General features: G+C 35.7%; 1 protein-coding gene and 1 pseudogene across 9 annotated transcripts in view; one reads left to right on the top strand and one right to left on the bottom strand.

Moving 5' to 3' along the window:
• The window catches only part of NFAT5 (nuclear factor of activated T cells 5), a 106520-nt gene that overhangs the window by 34336 nt on the left and 59585 nt on the right, over window positions 1-12599 (top strand). For 8 of the 9 annotated variants that reach the window (XM_060185251.1, XM_060185248.1, XM_007524580.3 and 5 more), the window contains one exon: window positions 3541-3666. In XM_060185251.1, the coding sequence (XP_060041234.1) occupies window positions 3541-3666 (126 nt within the window). Of the gene's footprint in view, window positions 1-3538; window positions 3667-12599 lie in introns of those variants that run through there. The other variant, XM_060185254.1, reaches the window with a different exon arrangement.
• LOC103114858 (large ribosomal subunit protein uL14-like) lies at window positions 6868-7991 on the bottom strand (annotated as a pseudogene).

The raw sequence follows: 12599 nt of genomic DNA, 5'->3' as shown, positions 1-12599 counted from the left end.
GTGTTCCCAGTGCTTCCAGTGGAATTGCTTTTTTCCCCCCAGATAGAGGCTGAAAGACGGTGGTGATGATGGAAGGGGGAGATAGAGAGGGAGAGAGACTGAGAGGATCAGAGTATTTATGAATTTTGAAGTCAGTTAACTAAAAGCCAAGGATAAAATGATTACCTTTTCTTTCAATTTTATTAGTGCTTTAATGATGATTAACAAGACTGTAGGATAACAGGGACACAATTCCCTCCAGAGTTCCGTATCCTATCCCCTCCATTGGAAGGTTTTATTGTTTTTTTTATTAGCTTTACTTATTTATTGGATAGAGACAGCAGAAATTGAGAGGGAAATGGGTGATAAAGAGAAAGAGAGACAGACACCTGCAGCACTGCTTCACCACTCACAAAGCTTTCCCCCAGTAGGTGGGGACTGGGGACTTGAACCTGGGTCCTTGACCATGTGCACTCAACCAGGTGGGCCACCACCCAGCCCCAAAGGTTTCTTATTCTTTATCCCTCTGGGAATACAGATCAAAATTCTTTGTGGTGTGCAGAAGGAGGAAGGTCTGGCTTCTGTAATTGCTTCTCTGCTGAATATGGATATTAGCAGGTCAATCCACACCCCCAATCTGTTTGCTAGTGGGGTAAGGCTCTGGAGAGGTGAAATTCCAGGACACATTAGTGAGGTCATCTTCTCAGAGAAGTCAGGGTGGCATCATGGTAGCATCTGCAACTTGGTGGCTACCTTTACTTTTTTAACTACTCATGCAAGTAATTAACACTCTTTTTTTATTAGAATATTGGGATTCTTAGACTACAAGACAAATCTGTTAAAGTCTGTGGCTTTTAATAATAAGGATAGAGTTGGGGAGCCATTGTATTTGAATTTCAAACAATTATTTCTAAAACTTTACTCAGATGCATAATAGTAACAGTGGTAACTTAACAGACTTGTTCATATGACTGAGGCTGCAGAGGTCCTGAACACAGTGCCTTGGATGGCTCCACTATCTCCTGACATCACCAGTGGTCCTAAATTCCATTCCTGGTACTTCCATATGCTGAGCTGATCAGTGCTCTGGTGCCTGTGTTTCTCTCAGAGGATCTTTTGAGAATTACTTTTGACTAGAAATTATACAACAATGGTGGTCTTGGAGGTGGCACATGGGATAAAGCATTGGACTCTCAAGCATGAGGTGCTGAGTTTGATTCCCCAGCAACACCTGTACCAGAGTGATGTCTGTCTCGCCCTCCCTCTCCCTATCTTTCTCATTAATAAATAAATAATAGCTGTTTTTTAATTTTATGGACAATTAAATTATTGTAAAATACAAGATTTGATGGTCTTTAATCTGTGATAAAATAGTGATTCTAATCTAATTTAGAAATTTATACTCTCTGATTTACTAATATGCTTTAATTGTACCTTTCTAGACTTTGAGATGCCTTGAGTAAAAATATTTCTTTGAGCTATCACATTTTTAAAAAATATTTATTTATTCCCTTTTGTTGTCCTTATTGTTTTATTGTTGTAGTTATTATCGATGTCATTGTTGTTGGATAGGACAGAGAGAAATGGAGAGAGGAGGGGAAGACAGAGGGGGGAGAGAAAGACACCTGCAGACCTGCTTCACCGCTTGTGAAGCAACTCCCCTGCAGGTGGGGAGCCGGGGGCTCAAACCCGGATCCTTTCGCCGGTCCTTGGGTTTGGCGCCACCTGCGCTTAACCCGCTGTGCCACCGCCCGACTCCCGAGCTATCACATTTTTAAAAAAATTTTTATTTATAAAAAGGAAACACTGACAAAACCATAGGATAAAAGGGGTACAATTATACAAAATTCCTACCATCAGAACTCCGTATGCCATCCCCTTCCCTGATAGCTTTCCTATTTAACCCTCTGGGAGTATGGACCCAGGGTCATTATGGGGTACAGAAGGTGGAAGGTCTGGCTTCTGTAATTGCTTCCCCACTGAACATGGGCATTGGCAGGTCAATCCATACTCCCAGCCTGTTTCCTTAGTATGGTGGGACTCTGGGGACACATTGGTAGGAGGTCCAGTTGGCATCTGGAACCTGGCGGCTGAAAAAAGAGTTAACTTAGAAAGCCAAACAAATTGTTGACTCATCATGAACCTAAAGGCTGGAATATTGCAGATGAAGTTTTGGGGTCTCTGTTTTGAAGATAGCTATTAGGCCTACTTTTGTACTATTCTAAAGGGTCCATGACTATACTAGTTTTTTCCTGAACCTGACATCTGATATGCTGGTGGACCCAATTTGTTACCTGGGGATATGATGTCATGGCTGGAAAAAGGGCTAGAAAGCTGGATCAGGGAAGAGAGTCACTCCCCAATAGGGGAAAGGTGTAAATATTGTTGACAGTAGACCCCATCGATTTGATCTGGGGTCCATATTTCAGCTTAGGAGCCTATGTAACTTCTGTATCCCTGCAGATCTGAGCTCACATTCTGTGGTCATGAGTAGGAATGTTCCAAGCTGTCCCAATTTCAGGACCCATCTTCCTCAGGTGTAGCATAGAGTATGTTGTCCATCCTCCCTTTGAAGGATGGAACATTCTCTACCATTGTTGATCCACATTGAGGGCAACGTCCTATGGGGGTCCACAAAGGGGTTTATTGTATTGTTCCTGATGGAGATGACCAGTGACAATGGAGAGAGGGATCTATTCGAGGTCTAGACCCATCATGTCTGTATGGGAAACTCAGGACTTCCAGATGATGGGGTGGCATGATAGTGACTAAAGAGTCATCATTAAAGTATGCCAGTTCTTGCCCTTATTTGACTTTTGTAGTCCTTACTTTGATACGGTTGAGCTTTTTTTAAAAGCTTCTTTAGAAGGAAAAAAAAGTCCCAGGTTAAATTCCCTGTACAACCATAATCTAGAGCTGAGCAGTGCTTGGGTAAAAACAACAAAGAAAAACAAAACAAAAACATATGTATCTATGTTAAAGGGTACTGAAGTTTAAAAAAAAATACAGGCCTAGGCTGGTGGTCTGAATAAAGTCAACATAAAGCTGATATGTTGACTTTATATTAAATTTTTAAAGGATGGTATATTACAATTATTATGTATTACAAAAGAAGATAATGGATTATCTCATTACTTCACATCTCTTGTGTTCTTCTAGCTTTAAAACTTAACAAACTTAAGGGCGAGGGTAAATAGCATAATTATTATACAAAGAAACTCTCATGCCTGAGGCTCCAAAATTCAGTCCCCACCACTACCATAAACCAGAGCTGAGTAGTGCTCTGGAGAAAAAAAAAAAGTAAGATAAATAAAACTTAGCAACTTTTTCTGGAGCCTTCTTGAACATATACGTTAAGGCAAGAAGGAAGCAGAGGGTAGAGCTAAAAAAAATATTTGTTAATCTACAACAATATTTAAATGGAGACTTCTAATTTTTTTTGGTATGTGTGTAATATAGTTCTACTTTTAAGTAAAGAGAGATTAATTTGATGCTCGTGTTAGATTGTTGATTAACATTCTTTTAAAAGTTTTTTTTCTCTTCCCCCCCCCCCCCCCACAGAATCTGTCTATGATCTTCTCCCAAAGGAGTTACAGTTACCTCCATCTAGAGAAACAGCCGTAGCATCAATGAGTCAGACAAGTGGTGGTGAGGCAGGCTCGCCTCCTCCAGCTGTAGTTGCTGCTGGTATGCACTTCATTTTACTTTATTAAAGAAAACTGTTATGTTCTCTGGCCAACATGAACAGTGCAGGAAAAGTTTATATCTAAAAGAGTGTGATTTGAGGGTTTGCTTAAGAAGTTTTAAAATACACACTTGCAATGCTAAAAATTTACAAGTTTCTTTATATAACTATTATTCCTTAAAATTCCACATTAGCACATCTTGTAGTACCGTTTTCTAGAGTTAACTTTGTTCTCAGTGATGAAAATGAGTTTAAAACTTGTTAATTAATACACATTAAAAAGGCTAAATATCAAGCTATGGACAGAAAATTATATTTGAGTCTCTTAACAGTTATTTTTTACAATTTGATCAATTGCCAAATTTTATTTTATATAAAAAAATTTCAACTGCTCAAGTTTCTTTTCTGTTTGTAGTATGTTACTATAACCTTTTCCTACATTTAAAAGCATGTCTCACTGTATATGTATTTTAAACTCAGTTAAAAGTAATGGGAGATTTGAATATAATACTTATATAAAGATACCTTCTTGTATCAATAAGTATAGAAAGTAGTATTTGAAATTTTCATGTTTATTATTGCTCAGCTCTCAAATCATACACTTGATAATTATATATAATCAGTTCAAATTTTTGGATTATAATTAAAAATTAACGGACAAGTTAATAGGAAAAAGTCTTGATAAATCATTAAGCATGCTTTCAGTAATATTAGATTGCTCAACCATTATTCTCTTTATAGTTGGTTTATAGACTTAAGTATTTAACTTTTTTAAAAAGTAATATATATGTGGTCCGGGAGGTGGCGCAGTGGTAAAGCTTTGGACTCTCAAGCATGAGGTCCCTAGTTCGATCCCCGGCAGCATATGTGCCAGAGTGATGTCTGGTTCTTTCTCTCTCCTATCTTTCTCATAAATAAATAAAATCTTTTTAAAAAAAAGTTTTATATATATATATATATATATGTATGTATATATATATATACACACTCTGAAGTTTTATCTATTCTACTAGTTGGAGGTTTCTTGTCTGACATGATAACCTCTAGTCTTTTAAGATAGCACATAAAGTCCATTAAGAACATTACTTTCAATAAATTCTTTTCATTTTAAAAAGAACAGTGAAGTGGCCATGATTTAAATGAGAACATTGTTCCACTTCAAATATTTTCTCATATGCATTAACCTATATACCATTAACCAGTTTTCTCCTGAATTATGTAGTGCAGTATGTAGCCTTCCTGGTTGAGGTCAGAAAAACAAAGAAATGACAAAGAAACTTATCAGCCCTGTTCACTGTTCATGTGTTGCCAGACATTTTCTAACAGATTCTGTGGATTTAACTGTGAACATTTTAGTAATCAAATTGGTAAAAATGACCTGGTTTTTTATATCCACTGGTTTCTAAAATGTCTGTAAATATTTTTTCCTGGAATTTAAAGTATTATGTCTAGTTTTCAAAAGAGTTCTTTTTAAATAAAATATTTCACTTTAAATCCACAGGTAGAAATTGACTAACTGATTTATTTCTTTTTATTTTTTATGATTGTTTTAGAGGTATGTTAAATGTTGATAGAACTAAAAGTCTGTTTCTTCTGTGCTTTTTAACACATATTGACAGTAGATCCAGTTCCTCTTAAAAGCTGGAAAAAAAGTTATCTAGAAAAAGAACTCTTTCTTTTAAATAAATCAAATACAGTCTCAGAAGTGTAATGTTAATCTTTCATATACTTGAGAAAAATTTCTCTATATAATTTAGATGGAAAGCTATTAGTTGAAGAATCATGAATATATAATTAACTATATACTATATTCTGAAGTAGTAAAGCCTTATTAGAGTAAATGCGATGACATCGTAAAGCATGATGAAGAGAATAAAGAGAAAGCCTTGCCAGTTTTCTTATAGTTCTAAAACCAAGTCATTAGTAGTTTTTCACTTAAATTTACATTTAGTAGTAAATAGTCTTATCCAAGGTTTCTAATGTCTTCTTAGTACAATGGTGACTTTACTATATAGCTATAGCTATAAAACAATGTAAATTACAGAATAACTGTTGTGGGGAGATCAATTAATATATATCATTAAAGTCACTTTATTTATTAATCTCCTCAATGACAGCTGTCAAAGTCAGGTATTTGGAACAAATTACTGATTACTCATTGATCCCAAGTCTAAAGACAAAATCTCTAGGAAAAACACATTAATTTAAACTATTGAGGGTTTCTTTTTTCAGTTCATAGCATTTGTTGTTTAAATATGAAATGCATAAAAATGATGACTCTTGATATAGTTAATTCTTCAGAGTTTTGAAGGAGCCGGATTGGCTGCTGTCAGGTATGAGGGCCTGGTGGGAACAGACTTCTAGTTCTGCCATAAAGGTTTGTGTTTAACAAGTTCTAAATGAATTTAAAATTTAGAGGCTGGGCATAATGTAGATATTCTTGTTCATCCTTTATTATTTAATTATTTAAAATGTGTTTCTCAGATTCACCAATCTAGATTTTTTCCCTTTATGTATTACTGAGAGAATGAGTAAACATGGTGCTGCTAATCCACAATCCAGAATATTGGATAGGAGTGTCTGTCAAACCTTTTTCTGCCTCTACACTACTCACATTTTCACATACTCCCATCCATCAATAACATCTTTTTATCCGGTAAGTCCCAGGACTGGGGGTGGGGGAAGAGGGCTCACTTCTATACAACTGATCCCCTCTTCATGGGGCCTGATGTCAAAGTCTGTGAGAGGTAGATGAAAATCACCAGTCTGAAATCTGTACTCCTCCACATTTTTTAAAGACTTACTTTTTTTCCCCCCACTATAAAAATAGTTACAGTATGTAAATGAATGAAAGTTCTAGAAATACAGACTTTCTGAACAAAACTGTAGTCTCTCAGTGGTTAATATGATGGCCATTTCCCTAACATACATAATTGTAGTGATTTGCAAAATAAGAAAGTGGTCTAGTGGAAATTTGAATCATGGAAAGGTTCTATTTTCTTGTTTGTTTTTTTGGTGAACCATATAAAACAGGCTATAAAGGACTAGCATGTAAAAATTATTTCAGGATTTTGTGTTTTTGAAGAGATAACGGCAGGTAGCAGGTACTTTTCTTACATAGGTCAAATGCCAGTCATATATTGCTTTGAAGCAACTTAATGTCTATTTTTTTGTTCTTAGATTTACCTTATTTATATTGGGGGAGGTCTTCCATAGATGTGAACAATAAACTTTAATCTTCACTTGTATAAATTGAATTATTGTTTTGTTGTCTTTTTTGTAACATGTTTATTCATATCAAATATGATATTTTGCTAAGGTGCCTGTGTCATGTTTCTTTGAAATTTTTATTTTAGCTGCTAGAGAAATAGCTCAAGTAGTAGAGCCCAGGACTTGCATGCCTGAGGCTTCTGGTTTAATCCCCTGTACCAAGTAGATCAAAGTGATACTCTGGTTGATTCTCTCTCATATGAATAACTCCTCTCTATCTCATATTGAAATAAATAAAATTAATCTTAAAGAAATCTTTTTTAAGTTTTTTTATGGGAACAAATAAGTTTTTAATTTTTATAAATACACTGAAAAATCATGCAATACTGCCAGCATTGGATGCAATCCTGGGCCATAAGTCTGCACACTCCTTTGCAACCAGTCCTGTGATGGCAGAACCTTTCATTTCCCCTTTACTGTTTACAATGACCCCCGCATTGTCTTCAAAATATAGAAATACACCATCTTTTCTCTGGTATGACTTTCGTAGAATTACCACCGCTGGATGTACCTTCTTTCTGAGCTCTTGTTTGCCTTTTTTTACTGTGGCCATCACCATGTCACCCACACCAGCAGCAGGAAGCCTGTTCAGTCATCCCTTGATACCCCTCATGGAGATGATATTTATAAATTTTTGTCTTCTGTGTTGTCAGCACAGTTGATCACAGCCCCGACCAGAAGCCCCAAGGAGATCCTGAATTTGGCCCCAGAGGACCCACTACGTCCTCGCTTCAACATCTTGAACGCCAGAAAGAGACAGAAAGGCCTTTTTAAAAAATTTTTTTTTTTCCCTCCAGGGTTATTGCTGGGCTCGGTGCCTGCACCATGAATCCACCGCTCCTGGAGGCCATTTTTCCCCCTTTTTGTTGCCCTAGTTGTTGCAGCCTCGTTGCAGTTATTATTGCCATTGTTGACGTTGCTTTGTTGTTGGATAGGACAGAGAGAAATGGAGAGAGGAGGGGAAGACAGAGAGAGAGGGGAGAGAAAGATAGACACCTGCAGACCTGCTTCACCGCCCGTGAAGCGACTCCCCTGCAGGTGGGGAGCCGGGGGCTTGAACCGGGATCCTTACGCCGGTCCCTGCGCTTTGCGCCACGTGCACTTAACCCACTGCGCCACCGCCCGACTCCCTTTTTTAAAAATTTTTAGCTCTTGAACTAAACACTGAATTAATCTTGCCATAGGTTTCATAATTCAACCAGAGAATCCTTATAATAAGTAATTGGAAGTGATTTTCTTGTTTTCATAAAATTGCTGTTTTATTTTTCAGTAATAGTAATATTTTTAGAAATAATAAAGTCTTGACCATGAAGATAGCACAATGGATAAAGCACTGGGCTCACAAGCATGAGTTCCAAGTTTGATTATTAACATTGCATGTTCAAGAGTGATACTCTAGGGCTGGGAGTTAGCATAATGGTTATGCAAAAAGACTTTTGTGCCTAGAGGCATCAGAGTTCCAGGTTCAACCCCCAGCACTACCTTAAACTAGAGCTGAGCAGTGCTCTGGTTAAAAAAAAAACAAAAACAAAAACCTCTGGGGCCAGCTGGTAGCACACCTGGTTGAGCACACCCCTTACAATGCACAAGGACCCAGGTTCACGTCCCCAATCCCCACCTGCAGGGGTAAATTTCACAAGTGGTGAAGCAGTACTGTAGGTGTCTCTTTGTCTCTCTCCCTCTCTGTCTCCCCTTCCCTCTAGATTTATGGCTGTCTCTATCCAATAAATACAGTAAAAAATAAATTAAAAAATATAAAAAATACTCTGGTTCTCTCTCATAAGTAAGTGGAAGAGGTTTTAAAAGTTAACATAGCCTAAGTGCACCAGTGATTTGTAACATTTATTTATTTTTAAATATTTATTTACTCCCATTTGTTGCCCTTGTTTTATTGTTGTCGTAGTTGTTAGGACATAGAGAAATGGAGAGAGGAGGGGAAGACAGGGAGAGAAAGATAGACACCTGCTGCTTCACCACTTATGAAGCAACTCCCCTGTAGGTGGGGAGTGGGGGGCTCGAACTGGGATCCTTATGCCGGTCCTTGTGCTTTGCACCACGTGCACTTAACCAGCTGCGCTACCACCTGACTCCCAATTTGTAACACTTTTTAACATGTATAAGTATACATACTGACAGTATGCATAGTACAATTTTATGTTAACTATATTGATATTATCACTATAGATTTTAAAGAATAAGTTAAATGTGTTATATGTTATTAAAATTTAATAATTCTACATGAAACAATCCATATAACACTTGAGCTAGTGCTTTGAATTCTCTGCCATACCAATTAATAAATCTCAAGTGCCTAAAAGGTAATCTTCATACTGAAATTACTTACTTGAGTGCTATTTATACTATAGGAGAAGACACTGGAAACTAAATACTGTATAATAAAAAAAAGCTGTATTTTAATTATTTCAGAAATCTTAATCACCTAAATTAATGTCATAGGGATTTATAAACTATTCATAACCAAGTGTTCACAAATACCTTCAATTTATAAACACAATATCCTTGAATAAGAAATGTATACTAAGTTGGAAAAAAACATTTTTCACATACTAGTTTCAGAAACTACAAAAAAGAATGTAACTTCTAAGAGAATGTCAGTTTTTAATGAAACTCATTTATAGCAACAGAATTGTGTAGCCCACTGAATTTATTAAAATACTTATTTGTGTTAATTATTGTTACATAGTTTGAATTTTCTTGAGTTTACTAAATTTGAAGAGAAAATTTGCCTTTGACAATGTTCTCCTCAGTTAACCAGGTAAACATTTCAGAATCTGGGCCATTTATGTAGTATACTATCCCTAAAATTAAACTCAGAGCTCACTAACAGGAAAGGTAATATGTCTGTATAATTTATGTATTAATGCTATGAACTAAAAAGTGAGTTGATGTTGGTTATTCTGTATGCCAATCCTACATTAAATAAAAAATGAAACTACTTTCAGAAGAAAATATCCTAATCCCAAATATGTTGTCATTAGGCTTAAAAACTCTATTCTTTTGTCATTTTATAGAAATTACATAGTAAATCTAAATGTGTACTTTCATACGTATGAAAAGATAATATATGTATATTGATCTATGCTAATGTTTACATTATTCCAGTGAAAAGCATAGGCAAACTTGGGCTTTGGTAATTCAGAAACAACCAATTCAGAAAGCTACCTGTATGGTAAATTCTCAGTGGCAAAAGTACATAGAACCTGTTGTTACTTCCTTACTTCCCTTCCCCCTAATAATTTAAAAAATATTTTTATTTATTTATTTATTACTGGATAGAGGCAGAGGGAAATTGAGAGAGAGGGAGACACCTGCAGTCCTGCTTCACCACTCGTGAAGCTTTCCCCCCAGCATTTGGGGAACAGAGACTTGAAGCTGGGGCCTTGAGCACTGTAATGTGAGCACTTAACCAGGTGCACCACTGCCTGATCCCCTCTTAGTAATTTTTAGCAGAAATTTTATTATTAAAATTTTATTTGTTTCATTATGAGAATGACCTAGAGCACTGCTCAACTCTAGCATATGGTTTTTCCGGGAGTTTAATCTGTGCCTCTGCTGCCTCCAGAATTTCTTTTAAATAGGTGCTCTATATTTAAATATACAAGTGTATTTGTATATATTTAAATATATATATATATATATATACACACACATATATATTTAAATATATGCTGAGATATCTCATGGACCCAGCAACAGTTTTCACAAATATTGAAATTCATACAATTTCTGATAGGATATGTACATTTTGTAGTAATATAATTTATAGGTTAGGATTTTAAAACTAACAGATTCTTATTCATAAGCCAAATAAAAATATAAAATAAATACCATTTCTAAATCTATGCGTTTTGTATACTTTCACATTAAGAAATCAATGCACAGAAGTGGACATTTCATATCACTAACATTACTAATATAATAAGTAAAGCTTATTATTTTCTCAATTGGTAGGTAGGTAGGTTAGTAAGTGGGAGGGTGGGTGGGGCATGGGAAGTGGTAAGAGATAGGGCACACATGCATGTACTGAGGAACACCAGAGCAACAAAACTTCCCTCAATGCTGTAGTACTCCCATACAGTGTACCAGAGACTCAAGTCTTGACTTTCATTCATAGCAAAACAGGTACCCTTCCAGGTGAACTGTCTTGCTGACCCTCTTGATCAATTTATTTTTCCATTAGTAAGGGTGCATTAGCCTTTTTTCTTTAAGTGCGAGTATGTATATTTCTCTAGCCCACTGGTTCAAAATTTATTCTACCTATTCACTTATTTTTTAGTAGGGTATCAGACATTGTCTTTGTAATCAGAGATGTCATATGAGCCTGATTTCTGTCAGATAGGGGGAATCTTATAGAAATTAACAAATGTCTTATAATATGCATGGAACTTGACAACATTTGGTTATTATGAAGGTATATATGTAGAATACATAACAGTTCTTGACATTTGGTCATCATTCACTCTGCACTGACCTACCTCCCATGTGTTAGTAACATTTTAAAGTAGTTCTCACTTTTTAAAAAATAAACTTTAAAAAACTTGATTTTGCTTCTTTCCATTCTTACCCAATTTCTATAGGCCTATTTTTTAAGTTATTGAATCAGTCAGGATATACTGGCACATGGTCCACAGATTTACTTTTTGGTTTATTCTCCCCCCATTGACATTTTCTTAAGAGGAACCTATGCATTGAAAAGAAGCATTGAAAGAGGTTGATGAATTATAGAGAAAACACATTGTTCCTGAGAGGTTGATTCTGCAAAGTTGATTGCTTAAGAGTTCTTCCTAGATTTCTTCCCACTATTTTTTTTAAATTGTTTTATTTTTTTAATTGGGGAATTAATGTTTTACATTCAACAGGAAGTACAATAGTTTTTACATGCATAACATTTCCCAGTTTCCCATATACTACAACCCCCATCTTTCCACTATTTTTTAATGAAATGATAAAGTAGTAGGATCATTTATCAGGGCTTATAATAGAACAGTTTATAATTTATCCTTTTGGGCCTAGGCAGTTGATTATTCCCTTTTGCATTTACATTATTTCAAATAGAATGTTCTTTCTGAATTTTAAATATCTTCATTCAATACCAGTGATGTTACCCCATAGTACTTAAATCACTAGGTGATGGAAACTGTCTTTTCACCAGTAGGAAAGAGGTGAAAAAACAATTATTATAATCAATGCTGTGTGTGTCTTTAAAGATAAAATTTATTTCAAGGTCTCATGCAGTATTCTAGATACATAAAATGATTAAGAAAAGATCTGATGTTACATTTACTTTTTTAAAATAGACTTTGTCTTTAGAAGTTTTAGTTTCACAGAAAACTTCAGTGGAAAATACAGTTCCAGTATATCCTCTGTCCCTATATACTCACAATCTCTCCCACTGTCACTGCATTTGCTATAATCCATACAACTACAGTAGTACACCATAATGACCCAGAGTTCATTGTTTATCTTTGGAGTTAACCTAGGAGAACTTTTTTTAAAAAAAAATTTATTTCATTTTAATGGCATACAAAGAGGGGCAGAGAGGGAAGACACACACACAAAGAGAGCACTGCTCAGCTCTGGTTTGTGGTGGTGCTGGGGATTGAACCTAGAACCTTGGAGCCTCAGACATGAGAGTCTTTTGCAT

Source organism: Erinaceus europaeus, chromosome 2 (assembly GCF_950295315.1).
Source record: "Erinaceus europaeus chromosome 2, mEriEur2.1, whole genome shotgun sequence".
NCBI classification, from domain to species: domain Eukaryota; kingdom Metazoa; phylum Chordata; class Mammalia; order Eulipotyphla; family Erinaceidae; genus Erinaceus; species Erinaceus europaeus.
This window is presented reverse-complemented; position numbering and strand designations above follow the sequence as displayed.